General features: G+C 38.2%; 1 protein-coding gene across 1 annotated transcript; it reads right to left on the bottom strand.

Moving 5' to 3' along the window:
* Positions 1 to 3,575: 3,575 nt before the first annotated feature.
* Positions 3,576 to 13,780, bottom strand: LOC131775904 (uncharacterized). The gene is made up of 9 exons (XM_066165698.1): positions 13,651 to 13,780; positions 9,267 to 9,464; positions 8,722 to 8,871; positions 7,530 to 7,826; positions 6,919 to 7,068; positions 5,960 to 6,136; positions 4,907 to 5,080; positions 4,544 to 4,717; positions 3,576 to 4,047 (listed from the first exon to the last, which is right to left on the bottom strand). Exons 1-9 carry the CDS (start codon positions 13,715 to 13,717, stop codon positions 3,857 to 3,859), a joined length of 1,578 nt encoding a protein of 525 aa, XP_066021795.1. The 5' UTR covers positions 13,718 to 13,780; the 3' UTR covers positions 3,576 to 3,856.
* Between the last annotated feature and the right edge of the window lie 364 nt (positions 13,781 to 14,144).

Below are 14,144 nucleotides of genomic sequence, written 5' to 3' on the forward strand. Positions count from 1 at the left end.
GACGTCATTGTCGAGTTGCACCACAATGTTCTCATTTGCAATGAAGCAAGGTCCACTCATTTTCACGTTTGTACCTCCTAACATAAACGGGGTGATATGGTGAGAGATTCTGTTAAATAAGAAGAAGGCAGATGAATGCAATGCTAGGGTAGCGTATAACGGAAAAATGGTACAAGAGTTTTAATTGCGGCTCGCGATGACCGAAATTTCTCCCAGGAACTGTTTAGACGAGAGTAACCACTCCTTATCGGCGAAGTCAGTCGCGCGAGTCCAAAAAAAAAAATTGGGGAGGAAAAACTGATGATAGTGCGTCTACTGAACGTGGTAAAAATCGGCGGCTCTTCATTTGTTGGATCCTTTTTCTTAAACGACAAATTTTGTAGAGCAAAGTCAGTACAATCTGTAACACTTCATGCTTCGCGGTAAAGGTTGCACGATGATTGCAGGGGAATGCACGCCTTTTAAAAAAGGAATCTAAGTAACAAAAGCTGTGGACGATAAAATTATTATTTCCGTACAGTTTTAAGTCACTTTCCCCAAAGTTTGTTGGTCTGTTCCATTTATTCCCTATTTAGATTTTTTAAATTCAAATTATTTTTCCCTTTTTAGGTGTATTCGCTGAATGTCCTACGACATCCACAGATCTATGCCTATGACTCTGTAATGTTTCTTTGAACTATACTTGTGTTTACAAATTGTACCTTTTGTGTTGCATCCCCCAGCCTCCACACTTGCTTCAAGGGTTCGGAACATCCATGGCAACTGACCGTCTCGAGCAACGTTTGAGGTAGAAGGAAGATTGAGGATGTCATTTGTTCGGGAGCCGGGGATAACGAAAAACCTCATCCCAGCTCCAGCATTAAACCCGTCCTCCAATTCAAAGTCAAATTTACAGTCAATTCCATACAATTATGGTAAGATCTTCATCATTGTGTAATATTTCGGTCACAGCTGCACATAGAGGAAAGGGTTAAACTCTGCGGATCTATGAGTAATCTTTTCCGAGCGAGCTCAGTGTATGAATAAGTACCTTTCTCTAAGGTGACGTTTTAACCTTTTTTAGTGTCATAACAATGAATGTGTCATGGTTATAGTTCATTGAATTAAGTCGTTCCAAAGATATTTGGGTATTCCATTAGCCACATGTTCTTTAGTAAGTGCAGACTCTCATAAAAGATGTGGCTCGAGTATGAGGCCCTTGAGATTCGAATTGGCGAGCAAAACGGGCGGGAAAGAGGTCTGAGAGGGGTCTTATTTTGGGGGCAGAACCCTCGCAGACTCTTTGCAAACGGGTGGGCTCGAAACCTGCGGGCGTCGCCGCTCCCGTCGTAGCACTCTTGTGCACCCGCAGGCTACACAACTGAAGGAGAAGGGCAGGAGAAACAATATTTGAAGGCTACAGGTTATTTGAAAGTGCGTTTCATTGCAACCTGCAAGGTTATAATTATTTTCTTTATTTTATAGATAGTGGTAATGAAGCCACTGGGCTCACTATTTTTACTTGTCAATGTATTCTCTTGTACTTTTCGTTCAGATACTCACCTGAACAGGGGTTCCGCCCAATCCTTCCTCAGTCCCTCCGCTCTCGCTGTCTATACTGGTTATCCACACGATTTGATTGTAATTGAATGTGGCAAATGAATGACGTCCATTTTTAACCAGCACTGTTTGAAAATTGAAAACTACGCAATGAACCATTTCTATTATCTCACTTTCACCTTACTATAAGCGCATATGTAACTATTTGTTTGGGCACCAACATGGCGGATAGCAACCGTCGTCAAGACAAAAGTCACGTGGGTGAAAACCAAGAATTATCGCGAACATCTAACGAAGAGCAACATGAAAAGGAAATACAAAGAGCTCCAGAAAACAGACTGAAAAGGGGTCATCAATATAGAGAAGCGAAACACAAAGGATCCGAGAAAGAAGAGGGTAATTCGTGTCTTATCTTGGTTTTCTGTTACGCTAAGGCTCAGAAAAATTCAAAGATTTTTTCCCCAATCTTCGTTTGATACTAGCTTCAGTTTGTAATTGAAATTACATTTTGGTACGGTAAAACAATGACTTCTGCATTCATCGCTGTAAAACCCTCGCGCCCGTTCATCGCTCGAATAACATTTCAAAGTGTTCGTATTCTTCAAATTATTTGTTGTCCAACTTTTTGGAATGTTTAATACAGTCGTGGTGTTTAGGGAAAAGAAGTTATCTTACGGATTGTGTGTTGCCTAGAAAGTTTTAAAATGACAACGAACAGCGTGAGCAAGTTTCTGTCATTCTCTCTTTAGTTGCATTGGCTATCGCAAGGTTTACATTATTCATTTAAAAAAATCACGCTTTGTGGAAGGTTTGTTGTTTTACCCTAAGAACGAAGTAACAGCCTTTTCCAAAATTGAATTATAATGAGATTGTGTCGTCAGCGATGTTCATGTTTACATTAAGTCTGCGCGGTAATTTGATTTTGAAAATATTGTCGTGTGAGAACCCGTCAAATATCTGAGAATTAAAATACCGAGCGCAGATGTGAGGAGCAAACAAACCCACTGGTAAAATGGTTTTAATCCTGGAGTGGGAGTGAATGTCATCGTTTGGTCATGGTACTTTTCAGCGCTATGTTTTCGTGCTTTGTACTCGATTCGTTCGAACTTGAAGAAATAGTTTGTCTCAAAAAACATGGAGCTAATTTCTATTCGTTCAACATCTCGAGGCGTACTTAATTTAATGCTCGGGTTATAATGAACATGCCTGCGATACGATAATTTTTCCCCAATGCTGGAAACTGAAGGATCAATATCTGAAATTGATAGTCATCACATTTTGCAAGACGTGTCCGAGCTGTAATCGTATAATTAAACGGGTTCCTGGCGATATGAGCTCACAAGCACGCTGGTAAGCACATGGTTAGAGTAAATAATTCTTGTTTACAGTTTTCGAATTCGAGAGCAGTTTTATAGAGTCCGTAAGTGATTATGAACGATAGATTAGTATCGGCGCCATAATTTTGGGGAGTTTTGTTAACACATTATTAGTTTACAATTCGTGAACCATTTCTGTAACCTGTTTGGGCAAAGTTTCCGCACAGCCCCATACTTTATTATGCATACAGTCCTTTGTTAGAAGAAAACAATAGCGCAAACAATGGATTACCTTTGAGACTATTCGCTTTGTTTTCAAGAAGTTGAATTTTTTTTTCAAACCTTCAAAAAATCGCCGTTTTTTAATTAAAAATTGCGCTTAATCGAGCGCTGATTTAAAATATGTAACAGTCAAATTGAAAATTACTATGCTTTATGAAATCTATAAATTAAAACAGCTTAAATTCCGCCTCATATTAGCCTCTAAATTGTTGTTTTCGAAAGCAAACATTCGTAAAACGATGAAAATTTAAAGGAAGACAATGAATAAGGGAATTTCTGTACATTACAACAAGCACGTACAATTTTCTCCTAAACAATGAAGCTCGACACTCTGTCAGCGTTTCTGGGTGTGGAGATCCACTTTTCAAAGTGGATTACTTCAAGACGGTAAGTCGATGGAACTTATCGCTCTGAGTGGATTTTTATTAATATATCTCTTTAAGTTAAGGTCGCCACTTAAAAAGTTAACTTAACAGGCATTTCAAATATTGAGTGAAATACTAAGGAAGGATCTCTTGATATCGCGTTAAGTTACGGCGGGAATATTCAAGCGTTTAAAGAGGGCTCTTATAAGAGTTACATCAAAGACGTGACACTCTGAAATCCAGAAAACATAGTTAGGGTCTACGGAAATCTTTCATTAACACCACACTCACAGGATCTTTAGAGCAATTGCTTTGTGGCGCAGTGTTACATTCGTGTTTATTATCCACAGGCACTTAAGGTTTAATAATAGCTTCCAGTTCTGCCTCTCCATCACCCTTCGCGGTTGCTGTATCTTTTTTACCTGACTTCCGTAGACAACAAATTACCAACAGGCCAATAGCGATTATCAGAATCAGGATTGCAGCACCAATTAGGACGTAAAGGTACCAGCTGTTCGTATCCCTTTCCTCTTTATCTGTACGAGCTGGGGTAGATTGAAAGTTTTTCAGTGAGGGGGAAGTACGCATGAAAGACTTTCAGAGTTATTTTTATTTACGCACTCGCAACAAGATGACACAACACCCACCACTCGCATTAAAATGATCTCAATTGGCATCAAAACTATCAACACTACACAATCGCCATGGTTGCCAATATCACCGCTGCTACCGCAGTCAAGCAATAATTATCACCACCACACCTGTACCACGAACACAGAGAACTTCAATATCCCTAACTATCCTCGTACTATCAAGAGCATTACCTCTTTCACAACCGGCAAAACATCCATCACTACCGATACCAAAAGAACTGTTAACTGCTAATGCCACTATTTCCTCTGTTACTACAGCTGCTTCTACTAATTGCTATATTTTTGTGAGACACAACCCGATTAGGTGGCGATTATAACAAAGCATTTATGCATAACCGGTCGGCCGTTACAAAAGGTAATCAAGTAGTACACTGAGACTTTAACCTACCTTTTAAACATACAGGAATGCTACCATTCCATTGTCCCTTTTCATCACAGCGCAGCGAGGTTTCTCCATCTATGCTGTACCCTTCATCGCAAAGAAAGCTATACACTGCACCTGATGTGTATCCATTACCATCAATGTGTCCGTTTTCTAGAGTGCGGTTCATTTGAGGACAATCTTTGAAAAAGAATGTGTAGCTGTGTTAGCGTACAGCTTTCTGACATATTAATGTTCTTCGGTAAGCGTATTAACTCATGTGCATGTAAGTAAGAGGTAAGAAGTGATATCGGCTGCTTAACAGTTATTCTTAAAAGTCATGGTTTATCTTTTTAAATTTGAATCTGAAAAAAAACATACTTAATTTACCTTTTAGACAAGAAGGTGTTGTACCATTCCATTGACCATCTTCATCACAATAGAGGTATTTGTTTCCTTCAAGAGAATAACCATTAGCACAGCTAAACCAGACCAAAGAGCCTTCCACGGACCCACGGCCGTGTTTATAACCATTCTCTATGCCAGCAGCCAGTGAGGGGCATTCTATCGAGGGAAAAATCACATAAAGAAAAAAGAATTGGAAAACAGGCAATGGATGGCTACATTTAAAAATAAATATCACTGAGGAACACGTCATGGGCAACCACAGACATTGTTCCAGTAGTTGGTTCACCTTTGGAATAAAAGAGTGAAAATTTAAAAATGTTAAAATATATAAAATGAAATTCAATGACGGTTGACAGATTTCTCTGTTATGTTACAATTTTTACAAGCGTAATTTCAATGATATTTGAGAGGTCTTTCAGCGATCTGCTCTGCCGGGTTAACCCTTTACCTCCCAAATCAAATTTGTAATTCACTTATACAATTCTTATAGTGTTAGTTCAGAGAATTTAGTATTGGATCAACTGATTATCCCCAAAATGATACTTTTCTCTATTCTCGTCACTTATCTGGTTGATATTGCATTGATATTGTAAGGAGATATTATGTCTTAGTCACTCATGGGAGTTAAAAGGTTAAGCCTCGAACAGACAGGAAACTAAGGATTGTCGTTGAAAGCTATTAGCAGACCGATTCTTTACCAACTGAACAAACATATTCGTGAAGCGGCCTAAAATCCAGTTTTTTTTAGACGCAATTGGTTCAATTACAAAAGCCACAAAGATGCTCACCGTCTCAAGCTGGATTCGAGGCAACGAGACGATATGTTTCCTGAGTTCTCTTCATAAGAGCACTTTCAAACAGTGATAGATTACTCTATGCATGTGCAATTCTCTTCCATCGATACGAAAATCTCCTTTAGGTAATAATAAGGATTGTTTTGCAAGAAAATTATGTACTTCGAAGGTGTTTCAGACATTTTTCTTCGAAATGTACCTATGCACTAGCTCAAACCTTGATGTCACTAAAGATACTTACTTTTTTGATCGATGTCAAAGCTTTGACACTGCTCCTCGTTAATGTTCTTAGAGCAGCCTGATGACAGACAGCAGTAATAAACTCCAAGGTCAGCTTTGCTCAAGCTTGTGATGGTCAAGGAATAGGGATCGTAAGGTCCCTTCTGGCTCACCTTGTAACGCTTATCCACTAAAGAATCTAAAATATAAACATTTATAAAGATTTGAGAATAGTGCACTTAACCGGTTGCAAATAGCATCGATACACTTACCGTCTTTTGGCCGATTGATAATGGATGGTAGCTATAAAACAAGTTGACTGACTGGCTGGCTGATCATCAGCATAACAGTTGATCTACCTGACGGACTTAGTAACCCAAGATTGATGAATGATCTTACGGACTGAATGACTAACCGACCGAATAACTAAATGACTAACTAAGTAACCAAACTGGATGACGGACAAAATGTTGCCTTGCTGACAGAGGGAATGATAGAGTGACGTAAAGGCGGACTGGCTGACTGACCGACTGACCGACTGACTTACTACCTGACCGACTGACTGACTGACTTACTAACTGACCGACTAACTGGCTGACTGACTGACTGACTGACTTTCTAACTGACTGACTGACTGACTGACTGACTTACTAACTGACCGACTGACTGATTAACTTACTAATTGACTGGCTGACTGACTGACTTACTAACTGACTGACTGACTGATTAACTTACTAATTGACTGACTGACTGACTGACTGACTGATTAACTTACTAATTGACTGGCTGACTGACTGACTGACTGAACCGAATGGCTGACTGGCGACAAGACTGTCTGGCAGGCTGACTGACAGAATGGTTGATACACAGCTGAACAAACAATATGACTCGCTTACCGACTGATTGAATGCAGAGAAGGAACTAAACCACTGACTGACAAACAATAAAAGTTTTTTCGAATTATGTCCAATTCAAACTTACCTATACAAGTCTTAACTGTTTCGTCTGTCTCACTCTTAAACTTCCATTCCACCTTCAGAGGGTATCCTCTGGCACCGCACTCTAAAGTTAAGTCGTCTCCCAACTTCTTCGCGACAGTTTTTCCATCTTTACTTTCAAACCACGGTTTAACTGGAATAATGATCATAATGATCATAATGATCATAAAAACAACAATAATGATAATAATAATGCTGATGGAAATGATAATAATAATGCTGATGGAAATGATAATGCTACTGGCAATACCGATAATACTAACTACTACCACTGACACCAACAATATGACAACTAAATACAATAACCAGGGATAACAATTATATCACTGATGATAGTGATAATAACAATAATAATAATTATAATAGTAATTATGAAAATAATAATAATAACAAGAACAACAAGGAAGTTGGAAAAGCTCTTTCCTTGGAGCTAATTTAACTTAGGTTGCCGTTTTTTGGGGTAAGGAAGTTTCATGGGGATTCAGGCAAATGAAGCCACTTCACAATAGAAGGATGTAAATGAAAACTATTGCCCGGTGAAGGATGATGATGAAATGGATCCGTACGTAACATAGTAGCTAACGAAGCACTTACTTGTGAGCGAGGTAGTTTCTTTCACTTCGCGAAGCACCTTGCCTTTAAGGAGGACTTTCAGGTTGCAAGAATACATCCCTCCATCTTTCATGCTAATATCTCCGAGAACCAACGAAGTGAATTCTGAAATTCCGTCCTTTACTAAAGTGTCAGTCAGGTTTTCGCCGTCTTTGGACAACCACAAACTTTTCAGTGTTGTGGTTTGGCTTCCCCTAAATGTTATGTTGCAAAAAATCGTCGCGGAAACGGAATGATCCACTGTCAATTTAGAGACAGTCACTTTGGGTATGTCACTTTCTGAAAGAAAACGAACAATGGAGCTCTTACTGCCTGAGTACTGTTTAAAGTAAATCTCAACGGCCAATCAGCCGCCGAAGAACGATATCTCAATGAGCCAATAAGCGCTATATTTTTAAACAAGCGGGCTGTTTGCGGTGCGGGAACACGCAGGTGGCTAAGTCGTGAGTGGTCTTAGTTTTTGCATCTGATTGGCGGCAAGAGTGGCATGAGTTTTATAGACCAATCGCAAAGCATAGGGAAGGAAAAAATCTAGGATCAATTTTGACTCTTGATGGAAATTGTTATTTTATTATATAAATTCTCACTCACCACTACATAGAGTGAAGTTATTATAGCTCATTATATCTAAGCTAACTCACCACTAGAAAGAGTGGGTGAAGTTATTATAACTCATTATTTCTAAGCTCAGTCACTACTATACAGAGGGTGAAGTTATTATAGCTAATTGTATCTAAGCCCACTCATCACTTCATAAAGTGGGTGAAGTTATTATAACTAATTATATCTAAGCCCAGTCACCACTACATACAGTGGGTGAAGTTATTATAACTGATCACTAAATGCATACGGAATTATTTACAGCAGAACCTCGCCAACTTGTCCTTTCTATTGAACGGAAAATAATCGGAGATAACAAAGACATCAAGTCAGCTGATGGTAACTGACGAAAAATTAACTTCCAAGGAAATTACTTAAAGCTCGAGGTAGAGAGGTAAGTGCGATTTATCCTCGGTGATGCATCAATTGTTGCTTGAGTAAATGTCCTGCATGCGTAGTCAAATATCTTTTTAGGTGCTATTCTGGCCGGGGGTTACAGAAACAGTTACAATTATGTAGCTCTTTCACTTAAATTTGAAAATCACTTTATCTAGATGTTTATTAAAGAACATACCTTGAATTACATAAATATAGAAGACAAACTGTGCGGGTTTACTAATGTTCACTGCGTATGCGACGCATCGGTAACTATGATCTCTTTTTAACTCGTACTTTTCTGTGACGTTGAGGATTGTCATGGTAACTATGAGCTTGCCACCATTGTCTGCAAAGAAAGAAAAAGGAGCTGAGACATGAAACTTTTCATGAGCCCTTCTTTTATTAAAATCAGCATCAAAATAAGTTATATATATATATATATATATATATATATATATATATATATAATTTATAAATGAATGTGGGGGTAGAATGTGGTAGGCATCATTTTTTTAATAAACTGTGGCAGTTAAAACAGTTAAAAAACTAAACTTGTTCAGTTTCCTGAAGCAAATGTAAGGACCAAATAATACCAAACGTCTGTGATTTACAATTCCAATTCAAGGGTAACTGAGAAGTAGAAAACCCTGTTCTTCTTAGTAACCTATGGTTGAATTGTCCTGATAAACTGAAATTTCTCCCAGTTTAAGCATAGTTTACAAATTTTTCGAGGTTTCTTACCTTCTTGTGTTGTCGTAAAGTTGAGGTTGCTGTACTTATCGTTTAAATTCTTCTCATTCAAGATATCATCTACTTCAATAAATTGGATGCTTTCTGGCATCTCTACATTGGCCTCATCATAAGCAGTGCAGGTTATTTTGAGTGAGGAATACTCCATCGCATAGCTGTTTACTGGAGTCACCTCGACTTTCAGCTTAGCTGAGGAGGAAAAGAAGCAGAGAAACATTTAGGTGATACCTACGAAGGAAAGGAAAGGAAAGTATTTTCAAGTTTCGCGGGCTTCGTTTGTGATGTCAGTAAGAATGGATGTGAAGGACTCTGGCTGCAATTCCAGTCTCTTTGACAGCGGTTGATGGTTCAGTTATAACTCCCTCTCACTCTGCCAGCAACATAGGTGTTATTTTTGACAGTAATTTGATTATGAAACTTTAAGTGGCTGCCATTTTTAAATCCGCCTTTTTTCACATTTGTAATATTTCTCGTATCAGGAAGTTCTTGTCAGCTGAGAGTACCAAAATGTTAGTGCATGCCTTCGTGATTATGTAAATTGGACAACTGTAACTCTCTTTCATATGGACTTCCGAAATACTTGATTTATAGACTTCAGTTAGTTCAGAACTGTGCGGTGCGTCTAATCTTATGTGGTTTTTAATATGACCGTAATGCTCTTTTACTGAGAGAACTACACTGGCTTCCCGTGGAGCAGAGGATTGTTTTTAAAATCCTACTGTTGACCTTTAAATCTTTAAATGATTTAGGTCCTAGCTATATTCGTGATTTGTTGCAAACTTACAAGCCATCTAGGAATTTACGATCATCAACCATGAACTTGTTAGTGACACCTAGATCGAGATAGATATAACTTTATGGTGAGTGTGGCTTTTCGGTCTGTACCCCTAAACTTTTAATTTGGAATGATCTTCCAGAACATATAAAATTTAGTTTAAATCTTACATCTTTTAAGGGTAACCTTAAAACCTATCTTTTTAAGCGCTATTTTCATTTGTTGTTTTGCTCTAGTAATTTTCTGATTTATTTTCTAAGTTACTGCTTTAGACATTATACTGTAAATCACCTTAGAGCTCTAGAATAGGGCGCTTTAGAAATTGTTGCATTATTATTATTATTATTATTATTATTACAATTATTATTAAGCAACCTTAAAGTCAAGCGAGTCGACAAACTTCAACGTTTTAATTGTCTTCGAATTTAAGCCACCAAACTAGCTCCTTCCTCAAAGGATTCATGTATGAAGCAATTCAAGGGGAATTTCTTTCTTTTCAACCTTAGCTCCCCAAAGCAGCAACATTATGCTATCCACATAAAACGATCAACGTGAAAAAGTAAATCGACAATTCTTCTAAGTAAATGGTAAAGAGCTTGTTCTATGACAGATCTGGAATGCAACTTGGAAAACTTTCAAGCGATGCCTTCCAAACATTAAGAAAGATTACTATGGGTAAGATTCACCTTGTCTTTGATCCAGGGAGAAAGAATATTGAAAACTACTTTCAGAAATCCATTTAAGTAGCCAATTGTCTTTTAGCGCGCAAAATATGTCTATTTGTTTGGATTCTACATAATGACCAGTTGGCTTGTTAGCTCAGTTGGTAGAGCACTTCACCGGTATTGCAGAGGTCATGGGTTCAAATCCCGTACGAAGTTTTTCTGTGTATGATAGTGATTGACATGACGGTTACAAGTTAATCATTTTCGTAAGACAAAAAACCGCTACAAAAAAAAGTCTTTTAGCCAGCCTTTTTGAAAATTTCAAGTAAAATGACAGCCAATAATTTGGAAGTTACATAACCACCCCGATTACTGGATTGAGGACTAAATCACAAAACCTTGATTCTTAAAAGCACTTTGCCAAATGAGATTCACGTAAATCAATCAGCTCCTGCATGTGATCAATATGCTTCGTCTACAACATAAAAAGATTATGTTGAGTCGAGTAGCTATTCTGCACTTGTCGTTCCTCAACCAAAGTTCACGCACGCACGTCGCACTCTGGAAGGGACTTGTACTTGTTTCAACAGAGCTTTTAGGTTTTAAACAATTAAACCTTCACACTCTCATTGTAAAGGTAGAAATCAAACTCGTTAGTAAGCGCGCGTTCAAGGTGATTAAAAAAGCATCTCTAAACAGGCACGGACATTAAGAAAATATTTGAAAACGACGAAGAGGTTATAATTGAAGGTAACGTGACCTAACAGTGATTTAAATTTCTCGCATTTTCTCGGCTGGTTGCTGCTCATCTATGCGGCAGTTTGTGACGAGGAAAATGTCTTTGAAAACGAGTTTTAATACTGGACACTAACATGTTCAAGACATGGGTAAATGCTGTTGGCGTAAAAGCACCATTTTTCGGTAGTTGCGAAAAACGAAGACTCCGAAAACGATGACATAAGACCCCCCCTACGAAAACGAAGACAAATTACGAAAACGAAGACCCCCCCTACGAAAACGAAGACCCATCACGAAAACGAAGACACATTTCTAAAAAGTTCAAAAGAGGTTGGTACTACCTTTGTGGACAAAGATTATGTTCATGAGACACACTACGAAAACGGTAGAGCCCCATGGAGCCTTCAATGGGACTACTTTAAAGCTAAAACGAGAGAAGCGACATGACATGCATATCATGGTATAAAATGAGGCAATAAGATATAAGTTTATTAATGAAAATAACATCGACTAGCGGTAATTACACTTCGGGCGAGGAAAAATACACTGTTGTTTGAATAAAACATGGCAATTCGACCGATTGATTTCAGTAATACTTTTCTTGCGGGTAAAAAGTTACAAATCAATACCTTAATCAAAGCGTTACGCTACTCCTCCTTGCGATTTATAAGTTTAGGGACCGGAAAAGCTCTTGGCAACCATAACAAAACCTTGCTATTACTTCAATATAAACGTTACTTGTTCAACAAGAGACCTTACACGCATATGGTGGTGTATAATGAAGCAACAAGATCTAAGTTTATTAATAACAATAACATCGACTAGCGGTAATTAAACTTCCGGCGAGGAAGAATGTACTGTCGTTTGCCGAATAAAACATGTCAAAGCCGAAGTTTGAACACGTGTTTCGAGCTCGACTCATTGTCCGAACTTTCGGGGTTTGTTTGAATCAAATCTGAAGTCCAAAAGGTGAATTCGTCTGATTGATTCCAATAAAACTTTTCTTGCGGATAAAAAATTACAGATCAATGCCTTAATCAAAGCATTACGCTACTCCCACTTAAACTGCGGTATTCCATTGCAAATTGATCCATCAGTGAGCTGCCTTCACACAAAAACGTGAAGCTTTTGGGCCGTTATTTGAGCCACGCACGCCAAGTGGAAGAAACCACGTGCACCGTAAATTTGAAGACGGCACTTCAAAGCTTCTCATAGGTACTTAATTATCAACAGGATTATTCATGAAATGTCACTCAAATGAGTTTCCGGAAACATTAAATACAAAGACTATCATGCAAGCTTTGTCCTGTGTGTTTTGCTGCTGGTAAAAATGTCATCGCATTCTTTGATTCGCTTAATACATTTGCTTTATGTTAAAAAAAAAAGAGCTAAGGAACGCAATTAAAATCAGATCAATACAGTTATCCTATTATAGTTGATAGAATATACTAACTCGATATATTCTCCTATAATAAATTACAGACGCGCCAAATTCAGAATGCAAGATTTTTTTTTAAGTTGTCCCATTGAAGGCTCCATGGGGCTCTACTGTTGAAATATTCCGTAATAAATTACAGACGTGTCAAATTCAGAATTCAAGATTTCCGTAAGGATCTTCGTTTTCGTAGTGTGTCTCATGAACATAATCTTTGTCCTCAAAGGTAATACCAACCTCTTTTGAACTTGTTTCAGAAATGTGTCTTTGTTTTCGTGATGGGTCTTTGTTTTCGTGTGAGGTCTTCGTTTTCGTAATTTGTCTTCGTTTTCGTAGGGGAGTCTTCGTTTTCGTAATGGGTCTTCGTTTTCGTAGGGGGTCTTAGGTCTTCGTTTTCGCAACTACCCCACTTTTGGCACTATTGGGGCGCAGTTATAAAACAGATTATCGAATGAATAAATAAAGAAACTTTGCGCCTTAATTAAAGTTCTATCAGGTCTCTCTCGTCGCCCTAAGAACAGAATAAATCAAAACTTCCCTACATTTTAAGCTTAAATAAGCTTAAACCACGCGAAAGGAAGGCACTGATTTACTTATGTTTTGAAGAGAAATTTTGCACGAAAAGCGGTTCGAACCCCTCCTCCCCAGTTTCATTCCATGTTACGTTTTTCGGTGCAGACATGGCTCAATTAAGCGACATAAATTGTTGACAGCAATATTACTAATGACACCTGAATTTCGAGAGATTAAAGATCAGCTTACCGTTGGCAGTTCCAGCCACCGAAAATAAAGCGAGCAAAAAGAGCTTGGATGTAGAGACAACCATCATTGTGTTCCGAGAGGAAAATTTTTCTTGTAACCGTGATGTTGGTTCAACGTCCAATCCAGCTAGGCAAAGGAGTGGTTGCCTTCATCACAAGACATGAAATATGCGTTTTTGAGTTTTTTATTGAAAAGAAATAACATCTATTTTAGCGTACAGGAAGTGGTATGTTGCTCGCACCAATCAAATCGTTTAGGGTATGTATCGCGCACCAATCAGAGCGTCGTTTTTGTTCTATGGTTTGAGAGGTGTTCAAATTTCAACGAAGTAATGGGGAATTCGGAGAGAGCGGTTCGTAAATTGGAATCATCTTTTAGACTGGGAAGTGTTGGCTTTTCTGTGTTTTTAAACGTGTATTTTACCGCGCTTTACGAGAAATGCGATACTACTGGACAGATGAAAGATATCAGATTACCTATAGTAAACGTGTTAC

This window comes from Pocillopora verrucosa, chromosome 4 (assembly GCF_036669915.1).
Source record: "Pocillopora verrucosa isolate sample1 chromosome 4, ASM3666991v2, whole genome shotgun sequence".
NCBI lineage: Eukaryota > Metazoa > Cnidaria > Anthozoa > Scleractinia > Pocilloporidae > Pocillopora > Pocillopora verrucosa.

Excerpts from the sequence above, each read along its gene's own strand:
- LOC131775904 (XM_066165698.1), bottom strand. The coding sequence starts at position 13,717 with ATGATGGTTGTCTCTACATCCAAGCTCTTTTTGCTCGCTTTATTTTCG. Across the intron at positions 9,465-13,650 it reads GGTGGCTGGAACTGCCAACG|CTAAGCTGAAAGTCGAGGTG; the intron begins GTAAGCTGATCT and ends TTTCCTCCTCAG. Across the intron at positions 5,081-5,959 it reads CTTTGACATCGATCAAAAAA|AATGCCCCTCACTGGCTGCT; the intron begins GTAAGTATCTTT and ends TTCCCTCGATAG.